Consider the following 14,204-nt stretch of genomic DNA (forward strand, 5'->3'; position numbering starts at 1 on the left):
AAGCACCAGCCCCAGGCAGCGTCAGGTTAGTGCCAGTAGCGCTAACACCCACGCACGCACTGTACACCTCCCTTAGTGGTATAGTATCTGAACTGATCAATATCTGATCCGATCAGATCTATACTGGCGTCCCCAGCAGTTTAGGGTTCCCAAAAACGCAGTGTTAGCGGGATCAGCCCAGATACCTGCTAGCACCTGCGTTTTGCCCCTCCGCCCGGCCCAGCCCAGCCCACCCAAGTGCAGTATCGATCGATCACTGTCACTTACAAAACACTAAATGCATAACTGCAGCGTTCGCAGAGTCAGGCCTGATCCCTGCGATCGTTAACAGTTTTTTTGGTAGCGTTTTGGTGAACTGGCAAGCGCCAGCGGCCTAGTACACCCCGGTCGTAGTCAAACCAGCACTGCAGTAACACTTGGTGACGTGGCGAGTCCCATAAGTGCAGTTCAAGCTGGTGAGGTGGCAAGCACAAGTAGTGTCCCGCTGCCACCAAAAAGACAAACACAGGCCCGTCGTGCCCATAGTGCCCTTCCTGCTGCATTCGCCAATCCTAATTGGGAACCTACCGCTTCTGCAGCGCCCGTACTTCCCCCATTCACATCCCCAACCAAATGCAGTCGGCTGCATGAGAGGCATTTTTATGTCCTCCCGAGTACCCCTACCCAGCGAACCCCCCCAAAAAAGATGTTGTGTCTGCAGCAAGCGCGGATATAGGCGTGACACCCGCTATTATTGTCCCTCCTGTCCTGACAATCCTGGTCTTTGCATTGGTGAATGTTTTGAACGCTACCATTCACTAGCTGAGTATTAGCGTAGGGTACAGCATTGCACAGACTAGGACACACTTTCACAGGGTCTCCCAAGATGCCATCGCATTTTGAGAGACCCGAACCTGGAACCGGTTACAGTTATAAAAGTTACAGTTACAAAAAAAGTGAAAAAAAAAAAAAAAAAACACACAAACAAAAATATAAAATAAAAAATAATAGTTGTCGTTTTATTGTTCTCTCTCTATTCTCTCTCTCTCTATTCTCTCTATTGTTCTGCTCTTTTTTACTGTATTCTATTCTGCAATGTTTTATTGTTATTATGTTTTATCATGTTTGCTTTTCAGGTCTGCAATTTTTTATACTTTACCGTTTACTGTGCTTTATTGTTAACCATATTTTTGTCTGAGTACAGCATTCACGACTTTGAGTGGTTATACCAGAATGATGCTTGCAGGTTTAGGTATCATCTTGGTATCATTCTTTTCAGCCAGCGGTCGGCTTTCATGTAGAAGCAATCCTAGCGGCTAATTAGCCTCTAGACTGCTTTTACAAGCAGTGGGAGAGAATGCCCCCCCCCCCCCACCGTCTTCCGTGTTTTTCTCTGGCTCTCCTGTCTCAACAGGGAACCTGAGAATGCAGCCGGTGATTCAGCCAGCTGACCATAGACCTGATCAGAGACCAGAGTGGCTCCAAACATCTCTATGGCCTAAGAAACCGGAAGCTACGAGCATTTTATGACTTAGATTTCGCCGGATGTAAATAGCGCCATTGGGAAATTGGGGAAGCATTTTATCACACCGATCTTGGTGTGGTCAGATGCTTTGAGGGCAGAGGAGAAATCTAGGGTCTAATAGACCCCAATTTTTTCAAAAAAGAGTACCTGTCACTACCTATTGCTATCATAGGGGATATTTACATTCCCTGAGATAACAATAAAAATGATTAAAAAAAAAAAAAAATGAAAGGAACAGTTTTAAAATAAGATAAAAAAGCAAAAAAATAATAAAGAAAAAAAAAAAAAAAAAAAAAAAAGCACCCCTGTCCCCCCTGCTCTTGCGCTAAGGCGAACGCAAGCGTCGGTCTGGCGTCAAATGTAAACAGCAATTGCACCATGCATGTGAGGTATCACCGCGACGGTCAGATCGAGGGCAGTAATTTTAGCAGTAGACCTCCTCTGTAAATCTAAAGTGGTAACCTGTAAAGGCTTTTAAAGGCTTTTAAAAATGTATTTATTTTGTTGTCACTGCACGTTTGTGCACAGTTGTAAAGCATGTCATGTTTGGTATCCATGTACTCGGCCTAAGATCATCTTTTTTATTTCATCAAACATTTGGGCAATATAGTGTGTTTTAGTGCATTAAAATGTAAAAAAGTGTGTTTTTTCCCCAAAAAATGCGTTTGAAAAATCGCTGCGCAAATACTGTGTGAAAAAAAAAAATTAAACACCCACCATTTTAATCTGTAGGGCATTTGCTTTAAAAAAATATATAATGTGTGGGGGTTCAAAGTAATTTTCTTGCAAAAAAAAATAATTTTTTCATGTAATCAAAAAGTGTCAGAAAGGGCTTTGTCTTCAAGTGGTTAGAAGAGTGGGTGATGTGTGACATAAGCTTCTAAATGTTGTGCATAAAATGCCAGGACAGTTCAAACCCCCCCAAATGACCCCATTTTGGAAAGTAGACACCCCAAGCTATTTGCTGAGAGGCATGTCGAGTCCATGGAATATTTTATATTGTGACACAAGTTGCGGGAAAGAGACAAATTATTATTATTTTTTTTTTTTTTTGCACAAAGTTGTCACTAAATGATATATTGCTCAAACATGCCATGGGAATATGTGAAATTACACCCCAAAATACATTCTGTTGCTTCTCCTGAGTACGGGGATACCACATGTGTGAGACTTTTTGGGAGCCTAGCCACGTATGGGACCCCGAAAACCAAGCACCGCCTTCAGGCTTTCTAAGGGCGTAAATTTTTGATTTCACTCTTCACTGCCTATCACAGTCTCGGAGGCCATGGAATGCCCAGGTGGCACAAACCCCCCCCCAAATGACCCCATTTTGGAAAGTAGACACCCCAAGCTATTTGCTGAGAGGTATAGTGAGTATTTTGCAGACCTCACTTTTTGTCACAAAGTTTTGAAAATTAAAAAAAGAAAAAAAAAATTTTTTTTTTTGTCTTTCTTCATTTTCAAAAACAAATGAGAGCTGCAAAATACTCACCATGCCTCTCAGCAAATAGCTTGGGGTGTCTACTTTCCAAAATGGGGTCATTTGGGGGGGTTTTGTGCCACCTGGGCATTCCATGGCCTCCGAAACTGTGATAGGCAGTGAAGAGTGAAATCAAAAATGTACACCCTTAGAAATCCTGAAGGCGGTGATTGGTTTTCGGGGTCCCGTACGCGGCTAGGCTCCCAAAAAGTCCCACACATGTGGTATCCCCATACTCAGGAGAAGCAGCTAAATGTATTTTGGGGTGCAATTCCACATATGCCCATGACCTGTGTGAGCAATATATCATTTAGTGACAACTTTGTGCAAAAAAAAAAAAAAAAAAAAAATAAATTGTCACTTTCCCGCAACTTGTGTCAAAATATAAAATATTCCATGGACTCAACATGCCTCTCAGCAAATAGCTTGGGGTGTCTACTTTCCAAAATGGGGTCATTTGGGGGGGGTTTGTGCCATCTGGGCATTTTATGGCCTTCAAAACTGTGATAGGTAGTGAGGAGTAAAATCAAAAATGTACGCCCTTAGAAATCCTGAAGGCAGTGATTGGTTTTCGGGGCCCCGTATGCGGCTAGGCTCCCAAAAAGTCCCACACATGTGGTATCCCCATACTCAGGAGAAGCAGCTAAATGTATTTTGGGGTGCAATTCCACATATGCCCATGGCCTGTGTGAGCAATATATCATTTAGTGACAACTTTTTGTAATTTTGTTTTTTTTTTTTTTTTTTTTTTCATTATTCAATCACTTGGGACAAAAAAAATGAATATTCAATGGGCTCAACATGCCTCTCAGCAATTTCCTTGGGGTGTCTACTTTCCAAAATGGGGTCATTTGTGGGGGTTTTGTACTGCCCTGTCATTTTAGCACCTCAAGAAATGACATAGGCAGTCATAAATTAAAGACTGTGTAAATTCCAGAAAATGTACCCTAGTTTGTAGGCGCTATAACTTTTGCGCAAACCAATAAATATACACTTATTGACATTTTTTTTACCAAAGACATGTGGCCAAATACATTTTGGCCTAAATGTATGACTAAAATTGAGTTTATTGGATTTTTTTTAGAACAAAAAGTAGAAAATATCATTTTTTTTCAAAATTTTCGGTCTTTTTCCGTGTATAGCGCAAAAAATAAAAACGGCAGAGGTGATCAAATACCATCAAAAGAAAGCTCTATTTGTGGGAAGAAAAGGACGCAAATTTCGTTTGGTTACAGCATTGCATGACCGCGCAATTAGCAGTTAAAGCGACGCAGTGCCAAATTGTAAAAAGTGCTCTGGTCAGGAAGGGGGTAAATCCTTCCGGGGCTGAAGTGGTTAAAAAGGCCTGTCTATGTTAGTCTATGGCTTCATGCCCACCTAGGCGTTTTTGAGCTGCAAGTGGCATAGGCGTTTTTAAGCTGTAAAAAAAATCCAGGACCAGTGGGTTCTGAAAGACGTTTTTCAGCTGTAAAAACGCTCTAACGCTCAAAAACGTCATTCACCAACGTTTTTTAGCATTTTTGATCCATTGAAAAAAAAAAAAAAAAATTTGAAAAAAAAAAAAACGCTCAAAAACGCTAACGCGGAAAAACGCTCAAAAACGCTAAAAACCGCTATTGCAAAAACGCTGAAAAAAGCTGAAAAAAGTTTAAAAAATCACTGCAAAGATACTGGCGTTTTCATAACGTTTTTTTAACAGCCTGTGTGCATAAGGGCTTAATACTGCAGCTGCAGGAACAGATTCACAGGACTCAATCACAATCACTGTGTTTAAAATGTCCGTTCAGTGTCAGAATGTATTATTACATGTTGTTATTTTATACATAGATAAGAAAGGGGTGGTGTGAGTTATTAAAAACTAACAAATAGAAATATGTTATTAAAAGCTAGTGAATAGAACAATTGCAAAAGTAAAACCTTGAGAGGGGAGGGGGGAGTAGAGAGCTTTTAGCAGAAGATGTGGCTGTGTTAGGTGAAGGTTACAGAACACATTTCTACAGCGTGAACAAAATGGAATCTCTTGTGCTTAAATGAACAATACAGTGAATGTCCATGTCAATACAAAAATGTTTTGCCTTTTTATTTCTATTTTAAACTGAATGGGTTGTTTTACAAGGTGATCATTTACAATCACTTACAAACCCAGCAAAGAGAGCACAAACTTGAAGCCACTTCTTAACTTCAGATGCTTTATTGACGTGAACTCATTTAATCCTATGTTTTTTTTTTTTCTCTTTAATAGAACCTGTAGACCAAGAAGACGAGTCAGAAGTAGACAAAGATAATCTGCGCCGGTACCAAGGAGTCATCTCCCTTAGCCACCAAGATTGGAAGGTGACTTTTTTATTTTTCATTGTCTTGCAGTTTCATTATGTTGTGACGAACGCCAGTCTCAAAAAAAAAAAAAAAAAAAAAAAAAAAAAAAAAAAGATGTGGGGTCCATGTGCACTGGGCTTAAAAAAGATACCAGTTCTTTTGGCAAAAAAAAAAAAAAAAACACTCATATAAAAATAAAAAATGAAAATAATGTAGTTGCATAAGTAGGCATAGGAGTCGGCACACACTTGCCATCATTTAAAGTGCCTCTGATTAACCCTAAATAAAGTTCAGCTGTTCTAGTAGGTCTTTCCTGACATTTTCTTAGTCGCATCCTACAGCAAAGCCATGATACGCAGAGAGCTTCCAAAGCATCGGATGGATCTCATTTTTAAAAGGTATCACTCAGGAGAAGGGTACAAAAGAATTTCCAAGGCAATAGATATACCATGTAAGCCCATTAGAAAGAATAATGTCGGGGCATAACCAGATGGGCGGGTGCGTGCTGAGCTGCGGCATGGTGTGAGTGAGGACGCTGTGTGCTCCTTCCCACCTCCGCTCCCTTCTCCCCCTTGGATGCACGGGTAACATACCCGGCTGTGTGGGATCTCTGTTGCGGTACCCGCGTGGTGGATGGACGCGGTGGAAGAGCGTGGAGGGGGGCCCGGGAACCTGGTCTCTCACTGCTTCCTCCGCTAACCTCCTTCAGTCTATCTGGGCTGAGAATGCCGAAGAAACTCCTGGGAGTGACGTCACTCCCTGCACGCCATTGAGAGGTACTCGGCAAGCGGCTCTCATCTACATGCACACAGCCAGAGAATCGAAAGCTTCATAAGCGGGTACAGTAAGTGGACATTGGTATGCTAAACCAAATGCTGCTTAGGAAACACAGATGCCCGATGGACTAGAAACAACTCCTGGTAATGTGTCACTTTTAAAAGGGAGGGGAGGAGAAAGAAAAAAAAAAGGGGGAAAAAGTGCATAAGTTTACTATCTATAACAGTGTCCTGCTTTGTTTGCTTTATTAGCTCTGATTGTTCTATAAATCTGGGAACAGAAAGAACCAATATAGAAAGTAAATATTTCTCCCCCTGCGCAGTGACTGGCTTTGGGACCAGGGGCCGTGGGGAGAATCCTTGGGTGCCCCAAGTACTTTTTTTAAATCCCCCTATCCTTAGGTGGTGTAACCCCCAAATCACTGATCATAGACTTGCCAAAGTCCCGGTCACTCTCTGTGGCCGTAAGGACTGCAGGTTTAGGTGAGTGTCGGGATACTTTGTGTATATACCACACCCCACATACAACCGGTGATTATCTTGGTGGTCTTAATCGCTTCTTGTAAGTTGGAGGGTACCTCAGTCAATGGCGCCTTGATAATAGTATGCTATACAGTGTGGACTTGAATCCTGAACCATAACCTGGGTTGACGGTGAAGTTCGCTGGGGGGGCAGCAATAACTACTGTGTCAGTTGGGGTGCATATGAGCGGAGGGAGCTGACCTTCGTTGGGTCATCCTAAACTGCAGTGGTGACGCCTCTGCATAGCGTGTGGACAGATATACCATGTAACGCAGTAAAGACAGTCGTCATCAAGTGGAGAAAATATGGCACAACAGTGACATTATCAAGAACTGGATGTCCCTCTAAAATTGATGAAAAGACGAGATGAAAACTGGTCAGGGAGGCTGCCAAGAGGCCTACAGCAACATGAAAGGAGCTGCAGGAATATCTGGCAAGTACTGGCTATGTAGTACATGTGACAACAATCTCCCGTATTCTTCATATGTCTGGGCTATGGGGTAGAGTGGCAAAACGGAAGCCTTTTCTTATGCAGAAAAATATCCAAGCCTGGCTAAATTTTGCAAAAACACATCTAAAGTCTTCCAAAAGCATGTGGGAAAATGTACTATGGTCTGATGAAACCAAGGTTGAACTTTTTGGCCATAATTCCAAAGGATATGTTTGACGCAAAAACAACACTACACATCACCAAAAGAAAACCATACCCACCGTGAACCATGGTGGTGGCAGCATCATGCTTTGGGGCTGTTTTTTTTTTTTTTTTTTTTTTTTTTATAGCTCGAACAGGGGCCTTAGTCAAGGTAGAGGGAATTATCAACAGTTCCAAATACCAGTCAATATTGGCACAAAACCTTCAGGCTTCTGCTAGAATGCTGAATATGAAGAGGAATTTCATCTTTCAGCATGACAACGACCCAAAGCATACATCCAAATCAACAAAGGAATGACTTCACCAGAAGAAGATTGAAGTTTTGGAATGGCTCAGCCAGAGCCCAGACCTATATCCGATTGAAAATCTGTGGGGTGATCTGAAGAGGGCTGTGCACAGGAGATGCCCTCTCAATCTGACAGATTTGGAGCGTTTTTTCAAAGAAGAGTGGGCAAATAGTGCCAAGTTAAGATGTGCCATGCTGATAGACTCATACCCAAAAAGGCAGAGTGCTGTAATTAAATCAAAAGGTGAGAATATGAATGATAACACAAAAACATTTTTTTCACTCATGGTTAGTGTTTGGCTGAAGCCATGTATTATCAATCAACTGTGTTTTACTCTCTTCAAATCATAATGACAACAGAAACTACCCAAATGACCCTGATAAAAAGTTTACATACCCTGGAATGTTTGGCCTCGATACAGACACAGAAGGTGGCACACAGGTTAAAATGGCAATTAAAGGGAGGCACATGCACAGAGCCTGACCGTGCGGTCATGCTCTGCTCCATGGAGAACCACACCAGAGCCATACCCGCAGCAGCGGCTTCTCGAACGACTCCCGCGGACTCCTCTAGCTCCACAGAGACCACTGCTCTCACAATCATGGTCCTGGGGGGCCCCAAAACCAAATATAAGACAGGCAACATCAAGGACGCTCTGTCCCGGCCCTCTGCCAAGATGGCGCCGGCTGCCTCCTCACAGCTCAGCACACCGCAAGGCACAGCTGCAGCTCCACAACCTGAAACCACAGGACAATGCCGGTGAGTCTGACTCTGATACAGACAGTTCCAGTCTGTCATCCAATCCAGCATGTTCAAACAGTTTGAATGGATGCTACACAGGCCCTTAAACTGACATCAGAACACATTACAGACAAGCTGACACATGAGATCAGGGAACTGGGGCAAACAGCAGAGCTAGAGGTCAGAGTGGATGAATTAGAGAACCACACACAGATTTACACGGCAGAATTCGAAAACCTCAAGGATGAAAACATGATTCTGCAGCCTTGGCTTGAGGACCAGGAGAACAGGAACCATAGGTCTAATTTAAGGATCAGAGAAATTCCAGAGACCAGCCACCATGCTTGCCTTATTCCAGGAGCTGCAACCTGGCATTCCAGTGGACAGACTGGAGATGGATATGGTGCACAGGGCCCTGTCCTCACGCAAAACCAATGGCCCACCAAGGGCCTTTATAGCTAAGTTCCACTACTACCGCACTAAGGAACAGCTATTGGCCCGCAGCAAGAGTCAAAGACTCCCTGTCATTCCAGGGCCACACCTATCGCCTATTTGCAGATATATCCCCGCTCATAGTGGCTAAACAACGAGCTCTCAAACCCCACCTGCAGGTGCTTCAACGCAACCAAATCGCATAACACTGGGGATTTCCATTCTCTGTTCGGTTCACACATCTGTAAACCAAATATGTTTGCCGCACGGCTGAAGAGTTGCAGTCCACCCTGACAGACCTGGGCCTATTGGAAGACACCCTGCACAGAGATTCCTCTCACAGGCGATCAGCCACTCGCTCACCCTACAAGCAAACAGCGGGCGGCTCAGGGCATCTGGATCCCGCACGCCAGAGTCTCTATAAACTAGGACGATTCGATAACCGTGGACCCTCCAACGAGGACCCGATGGACTGACCTAATTTTGTGGATTTGCTTTGTGTCAACCATTTCCTTTTGAGACCCGCGTGAACTGATGGAACTCTCTCAGGCGACAGCCCAACGGAACCATTCCTGTGAACTATGTCTTCACTCCTGAGACATCCCCTGGAATCTGCACAGCTTAAGTTCCACTGGGCAGGACCCACCTGCCAACTTGAACTTCCACAGCTGGGTCACCCCTACTCGACCTGAAGGCCCAGACCATATTTTCATAGGCCCTTGAGCCTCATCACAGCGGCTTCATAGGCCCCAGGTTATGCCTAGCTTGTAGATTTTGCTCCTATCTGCCCTGCACCTATGCTCTCCACCCTACTCTACCTCAAACATCCCTCTCCCCTTTAGTAACTTGGAAATAGGGTGGTATTAGCATTGGTTTAACCCAATAGCCAGGTTTCTTTCTACAGGTATGCCGACCAAGGATCAGAACTGGCCATCTTTCCTTTTCATTGCAGCCTTACTGCTCACTTATGCATGATAGATTACTGTTTAGCCATGCTGTTATCTTAAGATTATTTTTTTAGTTGCTCTCTCCAGTGTTGTTCCCCATCCGGAGCTTCTTGCTCCTCCGTTAACTGCCCTTGGACCCCTGCCCTTATTATGTATGTATCTAACGGCAGCCTCAGAGCCTCCACAGAACCGCTCGACGCTCCCATACACTGTTATTAACAAGTTATACACTAATGTACATTGCACCTAATAGTGTTGTGCCTATTTTGTTTTGTTCTTTCTCTTTCTAACCTTTTCTCCCCTCTTCTCCCTCCCCCCCTTGGTGGTTGCTGCTCTCTCCTTGGGAAATGTCCTCTACACGTTAAGATTAGCCCTGGAGTTATTGTGGCCCCCCATAAACATTCTCTCCTTGAAAGTTCAAGGCTTCAATGTCCCTCATAAGTGCACCAAGGCCCTGCGTTCCTTTGCAGCCACTAAGGCTCATGTTATCTGCCTTCAGGAGACCCACTTTAATGACCTATCCTCCTCTAAATTCCTCAGTAGCTCTTACCCCCAATTCTATTCTACTTCAGCCACAACCAAGCAGAGAGGGACTCTTATTGTTTTTCATCGTTCTGTGCCATTCACCCTCTCTTCACAAGTCAAAGATCCAGAGGGCAGATACCGCATTCTTTCTGGCCATATTTCAGACACTGCAGTCACGTTAGTGTCCATACTATGCTTCCAATAAACGCCGATAGCTTTTCTTTCACATCTCTTTCAGGTGGTTGACAAACACAAATTTGGTACAGTAGTTCTATGTGAAGACTCCAATCTGACGATTTTCCCGTTCCTTGACAAATCACCTCCAACTTTACCATATACTCCAAATAAACCAACCTTACAACACCTGATATCCACACATAACCTAGCCCAGCCTCAAAAAATCCACTCGCCTGCTCGCATTTTGCAAGTGGATTTTGAGGGCTGGTGAGGAAGGGCTGCCTGGGAGCGAGCACCGCCGGCAGCCTGTGTGGAATGGGAGTCCTTCTCCCAGCGATCACGGAGGGGAAGAGAGAGCGAGCCGCCCAGGTGATCAGAGCGCAGGGAACACAGCGATAACAGCTTTCATTTCAATAGCCGTGTTCCCCGCTGCTCGCTGTCAGATACAGCCCCTTCTCCTGGTCCCGGGACTTTCATAGACAGATCACCCATCCAATCCCAGTGGCGGGTGATCTGTCAGTCAAAGTCCCCCCGCCAGGGGGCAGGGCTGTATATGATGTTGCGTGGCGGGAACACGGCAATTGAAATGAAAGCTGTTATCGCTGTGTTCCCTGCGCTGCGCTCTGATCACCTGGGTGGCTCTCCTGTTCCTCTCCTCCCCTGCACAGGTAGGCTGCATGGTGGACACAGAGCTGCATTGGTGGTTGGTGGGCACAAGGCTGCATTGGTGGGCAAAAGGATGTATTGGTAGGCACAAGGCTGCATAGTGGATACAGGCTGAATGGTGGACACGGCTGCATTGGTGGGCACAAGGCTGCATGGTGAACACATGCTGTATTGGTGGGCACACGGCTGTATTGGTGGGCACACGGCTGTATTGGTGGGCACTAGGCACAAGGCTGCATTGGTGGGCACAAGGCTGCATGGTGGAAACAAGGCTGCATTGGTGGGCACTAGGCACAAGGCTGCATTGGTGGGCACGGGGCACAAGGCTGCATGGTGGACACAAGGCTGCATTGGTGGGCACAAGGCTGAATAGGGGACACATGTAGCCTGCATTGGTGGGCACGGATACCGTTGTTGTTAATATTTCTTTTTTTAACTTAATTCTGCATAATACATATACAGGTAAGTGTCATTTCATGAGATAATTTATGAGGGCGGAATTAGGGGCGGGGCGGGCTGGGTGGGGCAACTGATGGCGAGTACCCTTGAGGCCTGGCTAGTAGCTCAGGACTTGAAATTTTAAACCCTGACCTAGTCGACACCTGGAGCGAACTTAACCCAGTTAGTAAGCGCTATACGCACTACTCCACACAAATCTTTCTCGTGCCTAGATCACATCTTCATGTCCAATAGCATGATCCCAGAAATCATCTCTTTTGTCATCACATTTTTCTCGTGGACTTACCACTGTGCAGTATGCACCACCATAGCCTCCCCAATCCCTAGAATGCAAGACACATCCTGGAGTATTAACAATAATATTCTCTCCCACCTCTCTCACTGTCTAGATATGGAAGTAGTCCTTAAAGACTATATTGCTACTAACGCGACGAACGATATTTCTCCAAGCGTCTTCCAGGACAGCCCATGAGACCTTGGGCTCCTCCTACCAGGACAGGAAACACGTCACCCCCACCAGATAAAAGGGCGGTCCTCCAGGCCCATGTCAGTTATTTGTGTTTCCTCCGGACGGGGGGGTAACATGTTCATGGAACCTGCTCCCATAGGCCTTATAAGCAGGGGCTTTGTATGGCTTTTTTCTGGGGCATATCACTTACCTCTTCCTCTGCCAGAAGCAGCACACCGCTGGGGAGGTTGGCTGTGTTGCTGTTCTCTGTCCTCAGTGCCTGGAGAGGGCCAGGACCGGTGTGAGGTCATGCCCCTAGCGCAGTGCATTGAACTCTAGCTCAGCTGAGCTTCGGTTGTCCTTCCCTGCCGACAGCCTGGCTGATCTGAGCAAGGAATGGAGGAAGCCGCAGCGTTCGAGGGGGCGGAGCTATTGCGCTCCAAGCTGGCCCACAGGAAGTGCCTGGAGAGGGTTACTTCCGGGGCATATGACATCATCATCGGGCGCTGGAGACGAGGTTCCAGTCTTCATAAACGGCGCGAACAGAGAACGCTGGCTGCTGGTGTTTCTTGGTGTTAAGCAGCCAGGCTGTGGATGACCAAGAGGGGCAGAATGGATCCTCCTGCAGTACCTGCACAGGCAGCGGATGCAGTTCCCAACACCAGCACCTCACAGGTAAGCCTGGGGTGTTCTGTCACCACCTTACTATCCCTGTGAGTGTTCCCTTCCCCTCCCCCCTCTGTGGTAGTGGGTGTAAGGGGACACATTTCCTCCCTCCTGCACGTGGTGTTACGGAGTGATTGTGTGGCTTTAATTACATTGTGGGTCATTTATTTTGTCTTGCAGACCAAGACTCAGGACAAGGCCCAAGCGCAGCCACTTAAAAGGAAATGTGCGGTTTGCGCAAACAAATTGAGCTCCTCATGGAGCAAAGCAGTTTGTCGCACCTGTATAGAAGGCCTAGTAAAGGATGACCCGGTTGCCTCGTGCCAGAAGATGCTTACTTCTGTTAGGGATGAGCTTGCGTCCACCTTCAGTTCCTTTAGAACGCTTATTGATAAGCTCCAGACTCCAGCAGAGAGTCCGTCTTCACTGAAGGCGTCAGTAAGCACTCCGCAGCAGGCAGAGAGTGAAGACTCTGAGGCTGAGGTCAGATCTACCCGTTCTTCTCTGGAAGAATCAGGGTCAGATACAGAGCCCAGAGATAGAGAATCCACTCGAGGCTCAAGATTTAAGTTATCTGTTGAGGATGTAGATGACTTATTAAAGGCTATCTATACTACCCTTGAATTAAAAGAGGAAGAGGTTCAGTTATCCAAACATGATCTTATGTATAAGGGATTACATAAGAGAAAATCAAGAGTGTTTCCAGTTCATAGTTCTTTGGTTGATACTATTAAACTGGAATGGGATAATCCTGAGAGAAAACCATTCTTCTCTAGTAACCTAAAAAGGAGGTTTCCTTTTGATGAGGACACTGCGCAGCCATGGAATAAGAATCCCAAGCTAGACGCACCTCTTTCAAAAGTTTCAAAAAACTCGGACCTGGCGTTTGGTGATATGGGTACGCTTAAGGATCCGATGGACAAGAGGGGGGATATCCTTCTCCACAGAGCCTGGGACTCAGCAGTTGGAAACCTGAAACCAGCTTTGGCTTCCACTTGTGTGGCCAGAAATCTGGAGGTTTGGTTGACTCAGATTCAGTCACATCTGTCAGCAGGTACCTCCAGAGAGCAAATTTTAAAGTCTTTTCCTCTCTTATTTCAGGCAGTGGGTTTTTTGGCAGATTCTTCCGCTGAGTCGGTAAGAATGTCAGCCAGGACTTCGGCTCTAGTGAACTCGGCCAGGAGAAGCCTTTGGCTTAAGACCTGGTCAGGGGACTCGGCCTCCAAGTTGCGCCTTTGTGGCCTTCCTTTAACTGGCGATCATTTATTTGGCCCAGGTCTACAGGAGGCACTGGAACGCACGGCTGATAAGAAAAAGGCGTTTCCAGAGAGAAAGAGAGTTCAGACAGCCAGAAAATTTTTTCGTGGCCAAAACAGGCAACAGAGTCCTAGAGAAAAGGACAGCAGGCCGAAAAAGCATTGGACTGGGCACAAAGGCAGAGGCAAAGGGGGAGTGCTATTTAACCCTCCTCAACAGCCCGCCAAGCCGCAGTGACTTGTGTTCCCCGGTGGGAGGGAGATTGAGGGCCTTCATCCCACAGTGGGCAGCAGTCACTCTGAGCCCCTTCGTCCTGGACCTAGTGACCAACGGGTACAGGCTGGAGTTT

General features: G+C 45.7%; 1 protein-coding gene across 2 annotated transcripts in view; it reads left to right on the forward strand.

Moving 5' to 3' along the window:
- The window catches only part of NSMCE4A (NSE4 homolog A, SMC5-SMC6 complex component), a 57,268-nt gene that overhangs the window by 23,903 nt on the left and 19,161 nt on the right, over nucleotides 1–14,204 (forward strand). For both annotated transcript variants that reach the window (XR_012235674.1, XM_073596222.1), the window contains exon 9: nucleotides 5,227–5,318. Coding sequence is in view for 1 of the 2 variants with exons in the window: in XM_073596222.1 (XP_073452323.1) it covers nucleotides 5,227–5,318 (92 nt within the window). In the remaining variant the exon portion in view is untranslated. The remainder of the gene's footprint in view (nucleotides 1–5,226; nucleotides 5,319–14,204) is intronic.

This window comes from Aquarana catesbeiana, linkage group LG08, assembly GCF_042186555.1.
Source record: "Aquarana catesbeiana isolate 2022-GZ linkage group LG08, ASM4218655v1, whole genome shotgun sequence".
NCBI lineage: Eukaryota > Metazoa > Chordata > Amphibia > Anura > Ranidae > Aquarana > Aquarana catesbeiana.